The sequence below is a fragment of the Nothobranchius furzeri genome, chromosome 8 (assembly GCF_043380555.1).
Source record: "Nothobranchius furzeri strain GRZ-AD chromosome 8, NfurGRZ-RIMD1, whole genome shotgun sequence".
Taxonomy (NCBI): Eukaryota; Metazoa; Chordata; class Actinopteri; order Cyprinodontiformes; family Nothobranchiidae; genus Nothobranchius; species Nothobranchius furzeri.
In genome coordinates this window covers 47,724,981-47,746,332 of record NC_091748.1, presented here as the reverse complement: position 1 = coordinate 47,746,332, position 21,352 = coordinate 47,724,981, and the positions used below count along the sequence as shown (strand labels likewise).

General features: G+C 42.8%; 1 protein-coding gene across 4 annotated transcripts; it reads left to right on the top strand.

Annotated features, from left to right (window-relative positions):
- The first annotated feature begins 368 nt into the window (after positions 1–368).
- LOC107374224 (cytochrome P450 2J4) lies at positions 369–19,281 on the top strand. Of its 4 annotated transcripts, none has more exons than XM_070554077.1 (10): positions 369–598; positions 12,128–12,240; positions 12,848–13,013; positions 13,103–13,255; positions 13,327–13,487; positions 13,606–13,782; positions 13,869–14,010; positions 14,130–14,317; positions 14,405–14,546; positions 18,943–19,281. In XM_070554077.1, exons 1-10 carry the CDS (start codon positions 469–471, stop codon positions 19,116–19,118), a joined length of 1,548 nt encoding a protein of 515 aa, XP_070410178.1. In that variant the 5' UTR covers positions 369–468; the 3' UTR covers positions 19,119–19,281. The 4 variants fall into 4 exon arrangements, with proteins under 4 accessions (XP_070410178.1, XP_070410179.1, XP_070410181.1 ...); XM_070554078.1 differs by having other exon boundaries at positions 372–598; positions 13,872–14,010; positions 18,943–19,280; XM_070554080.1 differs by lacking the exon at positions 369–598 and adding an exon at positions 1,482–1,832.
- Positions 19,282–21,352: the final 2,071 nt, after the last annotated feature.

The window sequence follows — 21,352 nt, the reverse complement described above, 5'->3', positions numbered from 1 at the left end:
TACAGGACAAGGGCAAACAGAAATAAAACAAAATGAAAAATCAGACACACACATCCCCACCCCACCCTCCACCCCCGGATAAAAAAAATCCCACCCTATTAACCTGGTGGCCCCACATAGCTTCCAGTTCTTGATCATTCTACTTTCTCCTTTGGCTTCTCCCTCCAACAGTTCCTCACATCCCAATTTTTAGCCAAGAGCCAACCTGTTAAAATTAATCCAAATGGACCATGGGATCCTTTTGTTTGGCAACGTATAGTCTTAGTGTCTGATGGCATCTCTCACAAGGGGACAAAGGCAATGAAGAGAGTGGATATTCTCAGGAGAATTACTGGATCAGATCTGATTCAACATTTTGATTCTGTGTCATATCAAATAATGCCTGGGGAACATAGGCTTCCCTGCATGCTTTTTCATTTCAGGGAAAGGCACGGAGTATAGAAACGCACCAAGCTGCAACGAACTTCGATGTCTGATGCTGCACACATCCAGGGTCCAGATCAAGCTCCTATGTCAATATCGGTATCTGAGCTGATTCAAGTGCCACAGCAGGGGTCAGGACTGGCCTCTGTTTTTGATTCGCAGAGCCGAATTCAAGGTAAACCTTTTGTTCCTGTTCACAGCTTCAACGGGCAGCAGTGGATGACGGGTGGCCAGCAACGAGGACCCAATCAGATGTGCATGTGTCAAGGCAATATGAATTTGCAGTGCATCCCACAGATGCCATTGCAGACGACAGCTTCTTGGTTTCAAGAGGCGTGATGAACTGAGACTGATCCCAGACTTGTTAACTATACAAAATCAAGTCTGGATTAATTCTCAGTTCTGTGAAACCAATTCATGCCTGCTGCCTTCCTTTGCGTGTGTGTGTGTGTGTGTGTGTGTGTGTGTGTGTGTGTGTGTGTGTGTGTGTGTGTGTGTGTGTGTGTGTGTGTGTGCGTGCGTGTGTTTGTGTGCGTGTGTGTGTGTGTGTGTGTGTGTGAGAGAGACTCTGTTGCCCCTGAGGTCATAAATATTCTGAGCTGTTTCGGCCTCACTGTTCTGTGGTAACCTTTTGACCTCCAGAGAAGTGGAGGAGGCAGGGAAGCTTATCCTGGAGAAAGTCCAGGTGCACCAGCTAATAGTTATAAAAACAAATCATGTACTCTTAAAATCGGTAAGCCCACCAACTAGCATGAAGGAGAAGATTAACTGTTCCTCCCCAAGGCCGAGAGTGGAAGAAGAGGAGTAGAAGGAGGGGCAACGATGGGCTAGGTCACCAGAGGCCAAGGAGAGACAAAATGGGCTGGCTCTAGAGAATAAAGAAGCCTGCCGGAGGAGGTGACGTAATCCCAAGGAGAAGAGGATACACGTGACCAGACGTTGAGCTCCAGCAGCAGGATGGGGGGGGGGGGGGGGGGGGGGTTGCCATGGAGATGCAACCCCTTGAAGAATGCAGAGGGGACAGGGACAGAGTGAATAAAAAGGAGCCACTGGGTCTGTAAAAGAGCCTTTGATGGGAAGAGCTTGTGGGTAATGAAATGGGGAGAGAAATAGAGTAAGAGCTGCTGAGGCTGCAGAGAAAGGCCCCTGCCTCTTGGGCTATGTGTTTCTGTGAGATTCTGCCCGGGGTCATTTTTCCAGAGCTCATTCAGCTCAAACTTTGCTATGACTCGGTTTATTGGTAAAGAGTTTTTTTTTCTTCCACTTTTTAACCCGCTGCGACAGGAGATGCTACATGGATTATATTTTTCTTTTTCATCTGTGTGGAATAAAATTGGTTTCTCACCGCGAGGAACTTAAAAAGAAGTCCACGGTCTGGGGGTCTCCTCTGTTGGTAATCTACGAGAAAGGTGAGGCGCTGATTACCGGTATCCCATCCCAAAAAGGTTTGAATGCTACTAGCTGTTACAACCATCCTTTGCTACAGTTAAACTACCTGTTTCCTCAGCAATGAAGGAACAGCTGATTAGTCTTGACCTGAGGCTTACATGAGCTGGAGGAATGGGAAGTGTGTGTGCTGGTGTAATTTAAAGTCTTCCTTGTGTCTACTTAAAGGTATATTGGTCAGAATTAGAAGCCCTGGGTAATTCGGTGATTGCTAATCAACTCTCTACATAGTTAAAGGGTGTTTATTGGCAATTAATGCCACGCCCACTACACTGATTGCAGGCCAAACCTGAGATTTTAAAAACATCTAATTAAGAGTGGAGCTAGTCCAGCAAATTGGCTTGCAAGAAACTCATATCAGCTGAAAACAGCCACTCTTATAACAGTCCAGTCCGGCCTAGATAACCAGGCAGGCTTGGCACAGAAGGGCCTTGAGAAGGGAACAGTTTGTTGACACTTTGTTTATCATGTGTTCCGAGCTACAGAGAGGCTCCAGCTGATGGAAAAGCAGGATCCGGCAGATTAAAGGCAACACATGCAGACTCCTGTCTCCATGTAGACCAGATACTGAAGGGGTTAAACTGTACATGAAAACTGACCATTTCTGGGCATTACACAGATGATCCAAACCAGCTTCCTCTGTCTGAGCAGCTTGATGCACAAATGTTGTTTCATGTATCTGTGCACATCAGAGGCCAGGGCTCGATACTGTGTTGTGTAAGGAAATAAATCAAACTAATATGACTGCTAAGTTAATTACTATTTAAAGTTGCCTACTACCTCTGTCCCAAAACAAAACTTAACCTTGCCTTACCCAGGGGAAGGAAATCTCAGGATCTTACAAATAAGAGCTGGACCGAGCAACAAAAGAAAGCGTCCCACATGACTCCGCTTACTAAAGAGCACTGGTGGGGGAGCTTTCCAAAACAGCTCTGTAAATATATCCAGCTAATCCAAGTCGTCACTGGTGCCTACATTAAGCCAAAAGTTCTTCTCTCTCAGCCTCCAGTCTGTCTGCTTCCTTCTCTTCTAATAAATTTCCGGCAGGCTATATGCTGGAGTGCACAATGCTGCCCTCCACAGTTATATTACTGCTACATCATATCCTCGAATAAATGCCAGTGTGATGGAGGAATTGAACAATCACGCACATTGGGAATTTGCACTAATCGAGAAAAAAAAGGATTTAAAGGAAAAAGATTCCAACCCCAAATCCACCAGCTCCATAAAAAGTTGCTGCCTCTCACTACAGGGAGTGCAGAATTATTAGGCAAGTTGTATTTTTGAGGAATAATTTTATTATTGAACAACAACCATGTTCTCAATGAACCCAAAAAACTCATTAATAACAAAGCTGAATGTTTTTGGAAGTAGTTTGTAGTTTGTTTTTAGTTTTAGCTATTTTAGGGGGATATGTGTGTGTGCAGGTGACTATTACTGTGCATAATTATTAGGCAACTCAACAAAAAACAAATATATACCCATTTCATTTATTTATTTTTACCAGTGAAACCAATATAACATCTCCACATTCCCAAATATACATGTCTGACATTCAAAAACAAATCAGCGACCAATATAGCCACCTTTCTTTGCAAGGACACTCAAAAGCCTGTCATCCATAGATTCTGTCAGTGTTTTGATCTGTTCACCATCAACATTGTGTGCAGCAGCAACCACAGCCTCCCAGACATTGTTCAGAGAGGTGTACTGTTTTCCCTCCTTGTAAATCTCACACGTGATGATGGACCACAGGTTCTCAATGGGGTTCAGATCAGGTGAACAAGGAGGCCATGTCATTAGTTTTTCCTTCTTTTATACCCTCTCTTGCCAGCCACGCTGTGGAGTACTTGGACGCGTGTGATGGAGTATTGTCCTGCATGAAAATCATGTTTTTCTTGAAGGATGCAGACTTCTTCCTGTACCACTGCTTGAAGAAGGTGTCTTCCAGAAACTGGCAGTAGGACTGGGAGTTGAGCTTGACTCCATCCTCAACCCGAAAAGGCCCCACAAGCTCATCTTTGATGATACCAGCCCAAACCAGTACTCCACCTCCACCTTGCTGGCGTCTGAGTCGGACTGGAGCTCTCTGCCCTTTACCAATCCAGCCACGGGCCCGCCCATCCATCTGGCCCATCAAGACTCACTCTCATTTCATCAGTCCATAAAACCTTAGAAAAATCAGTCTAGAGATGTTTCTTGGCCCAGTCTTGATGTTTCAGCTTGTGTGTCTTGTTCAGTGGTGGTCGTCTTTCAGCCTTTCTTACCTTGGCCATGTCTCGGAGTATTGCACACCTTGTGCTTTTGGGCACTCCAGTGATGTTGCAGCTCTGAAATATGGCCAAACTGGTGGCAAGTGGCATCTTGGCAGCTGCACGCTTGACTTTTCTCAGTTCATGGGCAGTTATTTTGCGCCTTGGTTTGTCCACACACTTCTTGCGACCCTGTTGACTATTTTGAATGAAACGCTTGATTGTTCGATGATCACGCTTCAGAAGCTTTGCAATTTTAAGACTGCTGCATCCCTCTGCAAGATATCTCACTATTTTTGACTTTTCTGAGCCTGTCAAGTCCTTCTTTTGACCCATTTTGCCAAAGTAAAGGAAGTTGCCTAATAACTATGCACACCTGATATAGGGTGTTGATGTCATTAGACCACACCCCTTCTCATTACAGAGATGCACATCACCTAATATGCTTAAATGGTAGTAGCCTTTCGAGCCTATACAGCTTGGAGTAAGACAACATGCATGAAGAGGATGATGTGGACAAAATACTCATTTGCCTAATAATTCTGCACTCCCTGTATTGTATTTGCTACATGACAACAATACATGAACAACAGTTTCAGAACTACCACACTCACACAACCCATCTACATGTTTACCAATCCTAAATAAACATGCCGCCAGACCACAGTGCCCTAATCTCATTCTGGTAATCACCACTTCATCTCTACGACAACAGGTTAAGGGTTGCCAACTAGTATGAGCTGACGGCTGACAAGAAAAATAAATTCTTCCTCTATGTTCCCCTTCCCATTCTTTCTGCCACAAATTTACAAAATAGTTATTGCATATACTATAACATTCTCTTTTTCCCAGAGGAAGATGATGATCAATGCTATTTCTAAGGATGGAGTCTCCGGCCAATGCATCCGCTATTTAATTTCCCAAAATTCCAGTATGTCCAGGGACCCAGACAAATACCACCTTAGAACCCGCATTCTCAGCGTCTTTAAGACAACACAAAATCTCCAAAACTAAGTCCTTCCGTGCCTCAGATGTCCCGTTACTTAGAGTCAACAGTGCAGCAGCAGAATCAGAGCAGATAATGGAGTGAGATGGTTTATGCTCCACTATCCACTTCATTGCCCACAAAATAGCCAAAAGCTCAACAGAAAAAACAGACAATTTATCTGTCACACGAACACTTGATCTAACTTGTGGCTCAACAATAAACCCCAAAACCAGCTTTATGAAATGTAGTTTCTTTAGATCCATCAGTATAAATTTGGATAGCATCTTTGTGCTCACTTAAATGCATTTCTAACAGTCTGATGGCAACCGCTTTTTCTAATCCTAGTAAATCCAAAACAATTTCTGGCTCAGGTAATTTCCAAAATGATATTGGAGACCACACTAACCCCACCATCATATCATTTTGTAGTCCTAGGAGATTCACTAGTTTTACAATATGATTTAGGAAACTATCCTTATCCTTATCCTGATCTTCACTGGATTCCCAACAATCATCTATGAGACATTTGGATGCCAAGCTGCCACTAAACCCGGCCAGTCTAGTCCAATAATGAACTCCTAGTTTTTCCCTCCTCATTTTCAAAGGGTACTCCCCCGTTTCAACCAGCAATGCTGGAATTGATGTCGATCTAAAAGCTCCACAACAGTCTTAGGGCCTTAAACTGCACATAATCCAATTTACACAACACAGATTTAGAAGCTTTCCCAAAAACCACACATCCATAATCCAAAACAGGCCTAATCATAGCCCTATAGATTAACTGTAAAGTACTTCTCTCCACTCCCCAGCTGCTACCTGATAAACTCCTCATGACATTAATCACCTTTTCACATTTGCTTACTAATCTTTCTATATGTGTTTTCCAGATTAATTTCTCGTCAAACCAAAAACTTAAAAACTTTAACCCTTCCAATCACAGAGCCATAAATATGAACATTCATAGATGGGATTTTCCTTTTTAAGCCAAAGATCATAAATTTACTTTTTACTATAAATAACTTGAATCCCCAGTTACTTGCCCACTACACAATTTGATCTAAAGCTTTCTGAGTCTGAGAAAACAAATGCTTAAAATTCCTCCCACTTCTCCAGATGGCACCGTCATCTGCAAATAGAGATTTTCCAAACCTATCATCAACTTTCTCAAAAATAGTATTAATCATAACATTAAATAAAACTGGACTTATAACTGCCCCTTGCGGAGTACCGTTTTCTACTACCGCAGGTTCTGACAAAACATTCCCCACACTTACCTGAGTTGATCTTTTTAAACATCCTACCATGAACTCCAGCGTCATACAATTTAAGAAGTAAACCCAGCGCCGGCGCTCCGCACACGCACACCACGCGTAGGGCACCACGCCGGGGGAGGGGCACCAAACGCAAACTTATGAAAAAATTAAATATAGATATGATAACGACAGATTTCAATTAGAAGATCTGCAAAGCAAGTTAACAGCATGTTTACAGAGAGAAAACAATACAAAAAGTAAAGGAGATGGACCGTGTCCACTTTTCACTCTCTGTCCGGGACGTCCGGACTGGGGGTTCTTGTATTGATGAAAATGTCCGGCTTTTCATCCAGGAGCAGGGATCGAATTATAGGGGAGCTGTATATCCTACACATCCAGGGGAGCAGTAAAAAAGTTTTCTACCTATATTACATCATTTATGGACTTTTCTGAGCAGAGAGCACAGACAGCTGCACAGCGCTGATAGTTGTTGCGCAGCGCTCCAGGCAGCTGCTTCCAGCGCACGGTCCATTCTCAAAGTGGCGCAACCAAAAAACTATAGTTAACACACGATCGTTCATGTCCGCACATGTTCTCTACTTTCTGTCTGTGCCTGAAGCGCTCTGTTACTACGGAGCTCATCACCTGTGCTGCGGTGATTTCACCTCACTGACGCAGCATCGAATCGCGCTCTCCGCTTTGCGGTCAGGAGATCCCTTTGATCTGCTCAAAAGTAACTGATGAGGTGAAAAAGTAAGAACCCAGGCAGCAGATTTTCTGGAGAGTTTAGAGGAGATGCAGGAAGATGAGAGACAGACAGGACAGGAAAATAGTTAAATAAAAACAAGAAAATAAAACAAAGTGTTGAAAAGTAAAATGTAGGTAGATTTATCTCCACTACATGCTTTTACCTGTATAAAACAATAAGTTATACACATGTCATATTTATACATCTGATCCAATTCAGATCACCTTCAAAACTCAGTCACACACCCAGGGCCGTTTCAAGACATTTTGGGGGCCAAGGCAAAATGACACCCCCCCCCCCCCCCACACACACACACACACCACCAACACCAACACCACCCACCACCACCCCAAAACTGGGCTCCCCAGAAGCCTCTGTGTAATTCATACCCTCTCCAGTAGTTATACAGTGTTTGTAAAAGCCCCTCAGACATCGCTGACATGTTCTAATATTATCAGATGAAAGACTAACTTATCACACATGTTGTCTCATCTGCTGCTTTTCTAAACTTGCTAAAAGTAACAAAATCGTTTGAAAGCCACTATTTGTGGATTCTCTGAAAGTTTCCATGGACTGTGTGACAACTTATTTTATCATTGATCCTATAGTCTAATCTCACAGCTGAAACAAGCATCCTTAATAATCTGTGCACAGGAAGCGTACCGATGCTGTAGTAAAACAAAAGGTATAATAATTTATTATTAATAAAACCTTGTTGCAGCACAAAAGCAGAAAAATGCGATTTTGCAATAAATATGCAAAATATTTACATATGAACTGTTTTCGAGCCCTTTTATTGGTAGAATCTGATATTAATTTACTTCTCACAAAAAATGGGTCCCAACATGGTTTGTGTGGCGTTGCCTTAGTGTGACGTCATAGGCACAGATCCCCTGTCCTCTTGTTTGGAAATGGAAACATGGTCACCCTATATTAAACAAACTGTCCACCCGGGCTTTTGCGCTGCACAGAGACGCTTCGCTGCCTACGACTCTGAACGTCAGTTGAGAGTCAGTCTCTTGCAGACTGACCAATGAAGAGAGGGCCTCAAGTTAAGACCCTCTCCTCATTGGTCAGTCCACACGAGGAGGGTCAAAGGTTACCCTGAGCGGGTTACGTGTTGTCAGGCATTCAAGTATTGAGTATATTTACTGCATATTACAGTAAAATATTCTGTATGTGACCATATTATGGTGATCCTTGGGTCATGATGATGGAGCCCTTGAATATTGTTGCCCAGGGTACAACAAAGTGTTAATCTGGCCCTGCCTACCGGGCGTTCATTAGTACCTGAGTGAGAGAGGCTGAGAGGGAGAGAAACTCAGAGAAGCTTTAAAGCTTTTTTACTGCTGGAGAAAAAAACGTAGCAAGTCATCATCTTCCTAAATACAGTTATTCTCTTCTGAATCAGCACTTCTTTAAAGAAGAAATAGTTAAATGCAACAAAGGGAAATATCCTTTTATTCAGCCTGTTCATGCGACTTGGATCAAAAAATAAGTCAGAACAGTGTAAAAGGTTGTTCATCTAAAAATAAACCTTTAAGAGTTTGAAGATTTTTTTGTTTTAATAAGTTCATCTTAAAACATCTTTCTCAAGTAAAATAAAGTTTCCTCTGTGAGGTCAGATAGGCCCATCTGTGCTGTTTTGAAACAGAAATAAACAAATGAATCATATTTGTCCACCCAAATACTTGATAACTATCACAAAAACAGGAAGGACAAAAACACTGTCAAGGTAAAGTAAGAAATTTTAATTTTAAATAAGCGGCTGTTTGTGATTAATCATGAGTTAACTATGGACATGATTTATATCATTATTAAATAGCCTATGTGGTCTATAGGCTATGTAACTGAGATTTAATATGAAACATTTGACAAACCTATTTTCAAATTAGGTATTTGCTCTATGTTGATATATATTTCATAAACATTTACGGGCCAAGAGGAACATCAGCTGATGATGGTATAATTTGAAGAAAAAAGTCCATTATGCTAACCTCCTCCCTTCATATTCAGAATTTTCTAGTTGTGTATAAAATGTGTACATTGTGCCTCTCTAGTTCTTAATAAAGGTTAAATAGTTTTGAATTTAGTCATGTCACATGCCAGTCATTGTGTTGTTTTTTCTGTGTGTGTGTGTGTGTGGGGGGGGGGGGGGGGCACCACGAAGACTTTGTGCTTAGGGCACCAAAATAGCTAGCAACGGCCCTGAGTAAACCTTCTCTCCACATACTATCTTAAGCCTTTTCAATATCTAAAAATACTGCAACAACAGCTTGTCTATTTATTATAGCTCTCCTAATATCTCTGTCTAAAACTACTACAGAATCTAACTTACTTCTCCCCCCTCTAAATCCATTCTGATAATTGACAAAAAACCCACTCTTTTCTAAAAAGTATACCAGTCTATTAGTCACCATCCTAGCCATCACCTTACACAGCACAGCTGTCAAAGCTATTGGCCTGTAAGAAGACGGAGAAGACGGGTCCTTTCCTGGCTTCACAATAGGGACAACAATGGCATGCTTCCAGGATTTTGGCAAGACTCCTTCCTCCCAGACATAATTTAAAAGCGCTAAAATGTCACATATTGCATCTTCATCAAGATGTTGAAGCGTCTTATAACAACTCCCATATTAGCACCCACCTTACTGCTTCCTTCTCCTCCTGAATGGGTAGACTTTATGCTGCAGCTGGGTGATTGCAGATGACTTGCAGCTGAGATCTGAGGGAAGACAGCTCATCCTGATGGTGCTGTCTGGAGGGAAAACCCAGAGATCATAACAATGATGCACCAGATTAACTTAACATTTCTAGATTATCATGAACACATTTGATTTTAAAATGTCATTTAAATAGTTGTGAAATGTAAAAAAAAATAATAATAATTCCAGACATTTATAAACTCTTTTCAGGTTATTTATTTTTTACTTTCTTCTTAATACAAGAGGGACTCTACAACTCTTTTATAAACCATCCATTTGTCAAAGAAAGTTCATATATGAAGGTTTGGAACCTTTGTGGGAAATCTCTGATCTGAGCCCTTCAGCCAAAGAAGATCCACCAGGAAACATCTGCTAGATGAACAAGCCTTGTGTCATGTGTTCGATTTTTATCTGGTGATCAAATACCCGGACTGGTCAGCATCTACAAGCCCCTCACTGTAAACCTGTCAAAGGTCACATGTCTTTTTTTTTTAATTCTGGAAGTTCTGCAAATGCAGGGATGGGCATAGATATTCTGCTGGGGTGGGGATGGGTTGGTGCCCTCGGACTCTGGGGCTCTGCGATGTTGCTGCTTTGGGCCCTGGCGAGATGGGCTGGGGTCTCCATGCCCTGGGGGGCATTTTGGGAACAGAGGTGCCTATTGGGGCCAAAGGGGGAGCTGGCTCCCTGGAGGGCTTAGGCCAACCTGCCATTCCTCCCCATTCCCATGCATTTTTCTCCTCCTGCTCCCTCATATCATCACACAAACATGCACGTAGGACCTTGGGGGGTGGGCAAGTCAGGGGTTTCGGGTACGGATCCCATTTCCACATTCCTGTGGCAGCCTGCCCCCCAATTTTATTTGCACATTCAACACTTCCACCAACAACATTCCACGCAAACACACACACAGGGCCTTGAGAGTGAGCACACTCAACGGCATTTGGCAAGGGGATCTTTCAGCCTCATCCAAAGAGGCAGTGCCCACTTCTAATTTTAAACTGCACTTAGACGCAGAGGGCTGTGGGGAAAAGTGGGGTTGTGTGGTGGCATCAGCTGGCGTAGGCTGCACTGCCCGCTCCCCCCAGCCACAGAATACACCTCATCAACACACATTAACACTGTATTGGAGCAGGCGAGGGGGAGACTAGGGGTCTTAGCACACCTCTGTTGTTGCTTGGCTTCTCGGGGCTGGAGGCTAGGAGGGGGAGCTGGCCGTCTGGTTGGGGTGTGGGGTGGTGGGTTGCTTTGCTCGGCGTTGAGTGGGGGAGCCTGCTCATCATCACCCCAGCAGAAAGGGACGAACTCTGGGAACCGGTGAGGGTTGTACCCTTTGACCTATAGAAGATGAAGGACAAAAAGGTTTGGTTATTCAAGAAAAAACAAACTAAATGATCATAGCCCAGATGAGCAGCAGCACATGCTTCCTACCCATTATGAATATTGTGTATTATGGTTATATTATCAGGCAACATATTTTAAATCACATTTTTTTAATTTTTTTCTAATTTTTATGATATTTTGAATCTATTTTTATATTTGGTTTTATTCATTGATTAAATTATTTTTCATTTTGTTCTTGTGAAGCACCTCATGATTTTTATCTTGAGGATATTATAAAAGATTCTTCTTCTTCTTCTTCTTTTTCTTCTTCTTCTTCTCCTCCTCCTCCTCCTCCTCCTCCTCCTCCTCCCCCTCCTCCTCATAGTGTAAGCAAAATATGTAAACTCATAATGGATACTGGAGTACCAGATAATAAAAACACTCAATTTTTATCAATAAAACAAACTTTAAAACAGTTCCTATTTTTATTTGTTGTGTTTAGGTAAGCGTTGATCATTTATTATTCTAAGAGCCGTCCCATGCCACTAAAGCTGGGCATTGTGAGTGTTGTTTCTGAATCTGCAGGGTCTGGTTTATCACTGGCTGAACTCCAGGGCAGATTCCTGACTGTGTGTCAGTTGTCCTAATTTAGTCTGATCTAGCATCGCTAACGTTTTAGATTACAGCTGATGTCATCATCACGTAAACCACTAATTATAGGCTTGTCTGCAGGCAAGTGGGTGTGGTTTTCACAATGTTACATAACATTTTTACAGTTTCTGACATATCGTATTTCTGAGAAACCTGCTCTGGCTAACAAGGTCATTGGAATGTAAATACCTTTAAAATATCGCTAGGAGGACAAGTCTGACTGGCACCAGTGTTTCTTCTGCTGCTGCCTGTTTTAAACATGTGGTTTTATCATTTTTTGCTGAGCTTTGACCTCAGGGCACTTTTCTTGTTTATGTTTTTGTTCCTTCTACTAGCAGACTACCTTAAGAACAGGAAACCAGCAAACTTTCCTCCAGGACCAAGGGCCCTTCCCTTCATAGGGAACATCTTGAGTTTGGTCAGCAAACAGCCACATAATTACTGCTCTAAGGTATGATTTGTATCAAAGACAAACCGTGTTGTCTGTAAGGAGTATTGTTAGTAGAAAGTATTGCGCAGAAGATATTCTATGTGTGTGTGTGTGTGTGTGTGTGTGTGTGTGTGTGTGTGTGTGTGTGTGTGTGTGTGTGTGTGTGGTAAAAGTGTGTATCTCTTTAAAATAGTAGATTCTGTTTTAAAATGAAGCAAAACACAAAAAGCCCTAACCCTAAAAGCAAACTATTTAAATTGTGTTAAATTGGCAGTTGTTTCAAACTAATAATGCCACATGGAGATTTCCATCTACCACCATGTGCATGAACGTAAAGCCGTTGGTGACATCTTGTGGCTATGTGGAATATTTAACTCTATTTAAAAATTGTAAAACGTAATAACACATTTAAATATGTATGAAAATTGACTTGCTGGAGTCTAGCTATCTTTCATTTTGATTTGTTGTTGTTCATAATTACTTTTTGAAGGAAGCCACCTGAACTTCTTTGGTTTAGACCAAAGAACTTCAGGTGGCTTCATTCAAACTTTCTAGGATTACCACGACCTGGAAGACATAGAACCTTCAACAGTATACTGCTCTTTCCTACGTCTGGTATTGTCCCCAGTTGGCTGAGATCTATGGGAATGTCTTCACCATTCGCTTAGGCAAGGACACGCTCGTGATTTTGAGCGGATATAAGATGGTGAAGGAAGCCATCGTGACACAAGCTGAGAACTTTGTGGATCGACCGTACAATGCAATAGCTGACAGGTTTTACACTGAACCTGGAGGTCTGTAATCTCTTTGTTTATGCCGCATTATGCTCAAAAGTGTCTGTGATGATTTACTAACATTGTAATTTCTGCATGCTCATATCCAGCCGGCCTGTTCATGAGCAACGGTGACAAATGGAAGAAACAACGACGCTTTGCTTTGTCTACTTTGCGTAACTTTGGCCTGGGCAAAAGCATGTTGGAGCAGAGTATCTGTGAGGAGATCCGATACCTGCAGGAGGAAATAGAGAGGGAGAAAGGTGGTTCACAGCTTATTGAGTATAATGTGTAATTATCCTTTTATTTGAACCAGTTTTCTTCTCCTCTTCAGGTAAACCTTTCAGCCCTGCAGGTCTCTTCAACAGTGCTGTGTCCAACATTGTTTGTCAGCTGGTCATGGGGAAAAGATTTGATTACAGCGACTACAACTTTCAGATCATGCTGAAATATTTGTCTGAGGCAATTTTGCTGGAGGGGAACATGTGGGGTCAAGTAAGTCAGATGACATGAACAGATATACAACTTGTCACCAGTCCATGATTGACTGTGAAGCTTTACATGTTAAAAAGCAACATAAAGTTTTATAAATCTTCCTTTTTATCCTGAACAGCTTTATCAGGCCTTCCCCAAACTGATGTACCACCTGCCAGGTCCTCACAACAAAATCTTCAGTAACTACACTGTTATTAATAAATTCCTGGCTGAGGAGATAGAGAAGCACAAGAAGGACCTGGACCCCAGCAATCCTCATGACTACATTGACACTTTCCTCATTGAAATAGAAAAAGTGTGTTGCTTGTTTAACTCTCAAATTATGTATCAGTCTCTGTGGAGCTTTCATCATTTAACTGATTGGTCATTTTCATGTTGGAGAAGCAAAAAGACTCTGACCTGGGCTTCACTGAAACCAATCTGGCGATGTGTTCTTTGGATCTTTTCCTGGCTGGAACTGAAACAACATCCACGACTCTGTTGTGGGCGCTGGTTTTCCTTATCAAACATCCTGAGATCCAAGGTGGGTGACTTTGTTGGATCCTGTCGCTAGAGCTTTGGCTTTCAGGGGCAAAATGTAATCCTCCTTGTGCAGAAGCTGAATTTCTTTATATTGTTGCTGTTGTTGTTGTCTTTGTAAAGAAAAAGTCCAGGCAGAGGTTGACTCAGTGATCGGATCCACCCGCCTGCCTTCCATGGTTGACAGACCAAACTTACCCTACACTGATGCTGTGATCCATGAAATCCAGAGGTTTGGAAACATAGTTCCTCTTAATGGACTCAGGACGGCCTCCAAGGACACAACTCTGGGAGGTTACTTCATACCAAAGGTACACTTACTCAGTGAAGAGTTACTAATGTGTTATATGATGTTTCTGCACTGTTTTGTATGTCATCTTGTGGATGTTGGATTTTAGGGTACAGCTGTACTGCCCGTCCTGACCTCTGTGCTGTTTGACAAATCTGAATGGGAGACTCCAGATGCCTTCAATCCTGGTCACTTCCTGGATGCCAGTGGGAAGTTTGTGAAGCCTGATGCCTTCTTGCCCTTTTCTGCTGGTACATTACACTCACCGATTATTTTTGGATCAGAAATGAACAGCAGAATGTCAGATTATTTATATTTTATTATTTTCTGCTGGCAGTTCTCACTTATTTAATATTGTTGATTTTTCTGGGACTTTGGGTACCCTCAAATAAAATTAAATTAAGCATAAAATCCCCTAGTTTATCCTCGCATCCTCAGTTCACACATTCCTACATAAAAGAACACTTGTAGGAAGTTTACCACAACAATGGTCAGCGTCATAAGAAGGATTTTTTACAATCAAAGCTTTAATAGGCTTTAAGTGTAGAATAACTTGGGGGGGGGGGGGGGGGGGGCATTCCTCCCAACCACACCTCTCCAGGCGTTGCTATCGTTGACCACGTGAGCGTTAAAGTCCCCCAAAGGTTTGGGGAGTTTGGGGACTTCAGGTTGGGCTCCCCAATCTCTGGAGCTGAGGTCACTGAGGTGGTCATAAATCTCCTCGGTGGCAAGGCCCCAGGTTCGATGTCGTAGGGCTGTGTTGGTTGATGAGGTTTTGCAATATTGTGTGAACTTTGGTGGCAGTTCCACTGGATTGTCAGACAGGGGTGGTGGTCCCCCTATTTAAAAAGGAAGACAGCAGGGTGTGTTCCAACTACGGAGGGGATCACACTTCTGTGCTTGGTAAGGTCTATTCAGGGGTTCTGGAGAGGAGGTCCCATTGGTTAGTCAATCCTTGGATTCAGGAGGAGTAACGTGGTTTTCGTCCTGGCCGTGGATCACTGGACCGGCTCTATACCCTTAGGGGAGTCCTGGAGGGTGCGTGGGAGTTCGCCCAACCAGTCTACATGTGTTTTGCGGATATGGAGAAGGCGTCCAACCATGTTCTTTGGGGGGACCTGTGAGGAATACTTCAGGAATATTTTTTTCACTCCAGGACAGTGATGTGAAAAAATGGGAACTCATTTCAGATCCCCATAACAAAATAAAATCCCAAAATGATGATTTGAGTGATTTTGGCCTGAAACATGCACAGAACTTGACACAAATGACTTTGAATGACTGCTAAAGAAGAAGAAGAAGAAGAAGAAGAAAATATCTTCTCTATAGCGCCTCTCAAAATAAAAATCACGAGGCGCTGCACAAAAACAAAAAATGTAAAAATATAAAAAATAATTTAGAAAATGGTTAAAAATATATTTTAAATTAGCAAAAAATAGACAATTGTGATTAAAAAATGTAAAGAAAGAGAGGGTGAATAGATAAGAGGGAAATCAGTGGGTCCTGAGGAAGGTGGAATAGGTGGGGAGAGCAGAATAAAGAGAGAGGGGTGAAGAAGGTTGTAACGGAATGAAATGACTGTTTCAAGGAATGAAAGTTCCAATCTTCTGGTTTAAAATAACCTCCCAGATCCATAAGGTTGATTTCATATTTACTATGGAATCCTACGCCTTATGGCTTATGAAATAACATGTAATTTAAATCATTACAAGGTCATACTAAGGCCAGGTTGAACAGGTGAGTTTTCAGCTGCTTTTTAAAGGAGACCACTGAGTCCACTGATGTCAGGCTCAGGGGTAGAGAGTTCCAGAGTCTGGGGGCCACAGCAGCAAATGATCTGTCACCTTTGGTCTTTAGCCTGGTGCGCTGCACAACCAGTAGGCTTTGATCACTGGACCTCAGGGACCTGCTGGGGGTGTAGGGACTAAAAAGATCACCAATGTAAGATGGTGCTTGTCCATGTAAGGCCCTATAGACCAGAACCAGGATCTTGAAATGAACCCTGAAGTTGACTGGCAGCCAGTGAAGCTGGAGGAGAAGCGGGGTGATGTGGATGTGTTTGGAGGACTTGGTCAGAAGCCGAGCACAGGCATTCTGAACCACCTGTAGACGGTTCAGGGAGGTTCTGCTCAGACACGTGAAAAGAGAGTTACAGTAGTCTAAGCGTGAGGAGATGAAGGTGTGGAGAACTGTCTCAAGTTCAGAGGAGGACAGAATGGGACTCAGCTTAGCAACGTTCCTGAGAAGGAAGAAGGAAGAGCGAACAAGAGAACTGACATGAGAATCCAGGGTGAGAGCTGGGTCAAAGGTCACACCAAGATTCCTGAGGGAGGGTTTTGGTTGAGAAGCAAGCTGACCAAGAGAATCTCTGACTTTGGGAACCAGCTTGTCTGGGGCACAGATGAGGATCTCAGTCTTATCTTCATTTAGCTGAAGAAAGCTCCCAGCCATCCAGGTTTTGATAGAGTCTAAGCAGGTGTGTAACAGCTGCAGCTTAGACATCTCATGGGGCTTAAAGGAGATGTACAGTTGGATGTCATTTGCATAAAGATGGTAGACGATTCCTTTGAAGGAGCTCAGGGTGTGCTGAAGAGGAAGCAGATAGAGAAGGAAGAGCAGAGGCCCCAGCACAGAACCTTGTGGGACACCATGGGTAAGGGTGATGGTGGAGGACCTAAACTTGGAGACGGCCACAGAAAAGGAGCGCTCAGAGAGATAAGAGGAGAACCACTCCAGAGCAGATCCTGATAGGCCTACCCAGTCTCTCAGCCTCTCCAGTAGCAGGTGATGGTCAACAGTGTCAAAGGCTGCAGTCATGTCCAGCAGGACCAGGACAGAACAGTCCCCTGCATCACTGTGAGTCAGAAGGTCATTAGAGACCCTAAGAAGAGCTGTTTCAGTAGAATGATCTCTATGAAAACCTGACTGGAAGCTATCATAGATGTTATGTTCATCAAGAGCAGCTGTGAGTTGTTTAGCCACAACCTTTTCCAAGATCTTGGAGATGAACGGAAGTTTAGAGATGGGTCTGAAGCTGCTATGGAGAGAGGCATCAAGACTCGGTTTTTTAAGAAGTGGGTGGATTACAGCGTTCTTAAAGTAAGCAGGGACCTGACCAGAAACCAGAGAAGCATTAATTATAGAGAGCACGCTGAGACCGATGGACTGAAAAGCACTTTTAAACAAAGATGAGGGTAAGATGTGGAGGGGGCATGCAGAGGTCTTCATAGAGTTAACTAGTTTGGTTAACTCAGGCAAAGAAACAGGAGCAAAGCTATCTAGGATGATGGGCCTGGTTGGAGTCGGGAGAGGCAGCGATAAGGCTGAAGGAGAGATGCTAGATCTAACCTCATTGACTTTGTCCACAAAGAAAGACAGAAAGTTTTCACAGTCTGCAACAGAGTGGATGGAGGCTGTAGGAGAGGCAGGAGAGATGATGCTGCTGATGGTGTTAAACAGCACCTTGGGGTTCCATTTGCTCTGGGACACCAGGTTGGAAAAATAGAAAACCCTAGTGTCTCTGACAGCAGAGTTAAAGGATGTCAGAAGATCCTTTAGGTGCAGCAGATGGACGTGGAGATGGGTTTTCTTCCACAAGCACTCAATTTTTCTGCATTGGCGCTTCAGGCTGCGAAGGCTATCATTAAACCAGGGAGTAGGGTTCACTGCAGGAACTAACTGATCTGGTTCTGACAGGACAGATGTTGTCCACAGTGGAGAGGCAGTGCTCGTTAAACTGAGAAGTTAAGGAATCTGGGTCATCATCAGAAGAACAGGGTGGATCAGCAGAAAAATTGCTAGCTGTGCTCTCATTAAGGAAATGAGAATTAACCAGACAGCAAGCAGGAGGTGGGGACGCAGACACTGACAAGTTAAAGAAAATGCAATGGTGATCTGAAATATAAACGTCCTCAGGACAAACACTGTCAGTATTTAGACTCAGGGTAAAAACAAGGTCTAGAGTGTGCCTCCTGGTGTGTGTGGGGCCAGAAACATGCTGGGTAAAGCTGAAGGAGTCCATAAGGCTGGAGAAATTCATGGCAAAGTGATCAGAGGGATCATCAACGTGGATGCTAAAGTCACCAACAATCACCAGTCTGGACAGCTTCACAGTGGAGGATAGAAAGTCACTAAACTCCTGAAGGAAAGAACCGTTTGGACCAGGTGGATGATAGACCACAGCACTGTAGAACGTGTCCTTACGCCTGACTTTAATCAGCTGCAATTCAAAGGAAACAAAGCGGCCAGAGGTTGTGGAGCTACATGGAAGATGGTCTCTGAAAAGATAACCATCCTCACCTGGGATCTGTTTCCTTGCAACCAGTGTGTGATTTTAAAAGGAGTGTGAGTATTTTTTTTTGGGGGGGGGGGGGGGGGGGGGGAAATGCTGCTGTTGTGTCCTTGAGCAAGACACCTAACCCGCCTTGCCTGCTGGTGGTGGTCGGAGAGACTGGTGGCACCAGTGCTCTGCAGTCTTGCTTTTGTCAGTGCACCCCAGAGCAGCTGTGGCTACATTGTAACTCATCAGCGTGTGAATGCGTGAGTGACTGATTGTGTTGTGGAGTGCCTTGGTGGGTTGTAGAACCCTAAGAACCCTATACAAATACAGGCCAATTACCATTTACCATTTGGGTGTGTGCTCTGCAGGGAAACGTGTGTGTCTTGGAGAAGGCCTCGCCAAGATGGAGCTCTTTCTGTTTTTGGTTGGCTTGCTGCAGAAGTTCTCCTTCTCTGCTCCTGAAGGAGTCGAGCTGAGTACAGAAGGAATAACTGGAGTTACGCGTGTTCCTGCTCCCTTCAAAGTTTCTGCTAAAGTTCGCTGAGTTCTGTCACCAGAGCCAATTACTCAGTAGACGAATAAACTAAATGTTTTTGTTGACAACATTATAACTTTACAACTTCCATTTTATCTTTTTGTTCTGTTAATCCCACCTGTAAAGAAAAATTGTAATGTCTTTCACTATATATATATATATATATATATATATATATATATATATATATATATATATATATATAAATCAAATGTTTTATTATTGTTTAATATTTCTATGTGATATGTGTTCACCTCTGCTTTTTCTGACCTTTTGTTTGGCCCTTCACCCGGTGTCACTCATGTCTCATGTGTAATGTCACGAATGGCCTGATTTTGAGATCCCACAGGTCAAATGCACAGCCAGGTCAACTTACCCTGGCTATGACACATCCTACAGTATATTTTTCCCCTGACAGGAGTCTGGGAGTCTGCACGTAGTCCCTTTAATCAGAGCCTACTTCCTCACACCAGCTGGACTGCAGAGATAATAAAACATAAACAATAACATTTTGTCCTCCAAGGTCCATCACAGAGGAACTCTTTTAAATAAACTCCTTTATTCCAAGAAGAAGAAGAAAGAAGATTTTATAAAGATAATCATTAAATATTGCCATTTCTAATTATAAACAATGACATTTTTCATTAATCTGTGCTCAATGATTGTTTTAGTATGTTTACTTGACTAGGTCATAACATTTGCACTCATAAGTAAGTTAACGCCTGACACATAAGTTAAGCTTTTGCCTAGATTCGGAGACTCCATCAAAGAGGATGTGTCTGAGATGCTTGATAACATCCTCAAATGTGCCAACTTTTGGTTGGCTATTCAAGATAACTTCAGACAAAACAGTTCGAACAGCTCAACAGTTAGTGTTTTTAGAGGGAAAGCTTTAGACCGGCCATCTTTTGCATAACCTCTCTAACCACAAGGATTTTGACACGTTGTCAAAACCTTAAACCTTTTTCGCACCTGCGAAGCTGAACCAACAAGATAGTCTCCTGCAGAACAAAGCTGACGCAAACTCCTTCAGAGTTATTTTAAGATGCTCGGTTTCATCCATCTGTCGTGACCCGAGAGAAATCTTTGGACTGAAAGAATCAGCACCTCGGTCCTCTACAGCCCTCCGGTGCCAGCGGTCAGCCGACCTCTCACTTTTGGATCCACCAAGAGGGTCTCTTAATCTGGGTAAAGTAGACACACAGATAGCGTCTGCATGTGGTTTTGATAATAACAGCTTTATAGCTTATCTGCAAACCAAATTCTTTTATATCCAGAACTCAGCTCTGAGAACAGAGATTCTGAATACGTTATATTCACACATGCAGTGGTGTGAAAAACTATTTGCCCCCTCCCTGATTTCTTATTCTTTTGCATGTTTGTCTCACAAAATGTTTCTGATCACCAAACACATTTAACCATTAGTCAAAGATAACACAAGTAAACAAAAAATGCAGCGTTGAAATGATGGTTTTTATTATTTAGGGACAGAACAAAATCCAAACCTACATTGCCCTGTGTGAAAAAGTTATTGTCTCCCTTGTTAAAAAATAACCCAACTGTCGTGTTTCACACCTGAGTTCAATTTCTGTAGCCACCCCCAAGCCTGATTACTGCCACACCTGTTTCAGTCAAGAAATCACTTAAATATGAGCTGCCTGACACAGAGAAGTAGACCAAAAGCACCTCAAAAGCTAGACATCATGCCAAGATCCAAAGAAATTCAAGAACAAATGAGAACAAAAGTAAGTGAGATCTATCAGTCTGGTAAAGGTTATAAAGCCATTTCTAAAGCTTTGGGACTCCAGCGAACCACAGTGAGAGCCATTATCCACAAATGGCAACAACATGGAACAGTGGTGAACCTTCCCAGGAGTGGGTGGCCGACCAAAATTACCCCAAGAGCGCAGAGACCACTCATGCGAGAGGTCACAAAAGACCCCAGGACAACTTCTAAAGAACTGCAGGCCTCACTTGCCTCAATTAAGGTCAGTGTTCACGACTCCACCATAAGAAAGAGACTGGGCAAAAATGGCCTGCATGGCAGATTTCCAAGACGCAAACCACTGTTAAGCAAAAAGAACATTAGGGCTCGTCTCAATTTTGCTGAGAAACATCTAAATGATTGCCAAGACTTTTGGGAAAATACCTCGTGGACTGATGAGACAAAAGTTGAACTTTTTGGAAGGCAAATGTCCCGTTACATCTGGCGTAGAAGTAACACAGCATTTTAGACAAAGAAC

Bases quoted from the DNA above. Each gene is read 5' to 3' on its own strand.
- LOC107374224 (XM_070554077.1), top strand. From the start codon at position 469: ATGTCTGATGCTGCACACATCCAGGGTCCAGATCAAGCTCCTATGTCA. The intron at 12,241-12,847 runs GTATGATTTGTA...TATTGTCCCCAG, and splicing joins CACATAATTACTGCTCTAAG to TTGGCTGAGATCTATGGGAA. The intron at 14,547-18,942 runs GTACATTACACT...TGTGCTCTGCAG, and splicing joins CTTCTTGCCCTTTTCTGCTG to GGAAACGTGTGTGTCTTGGA.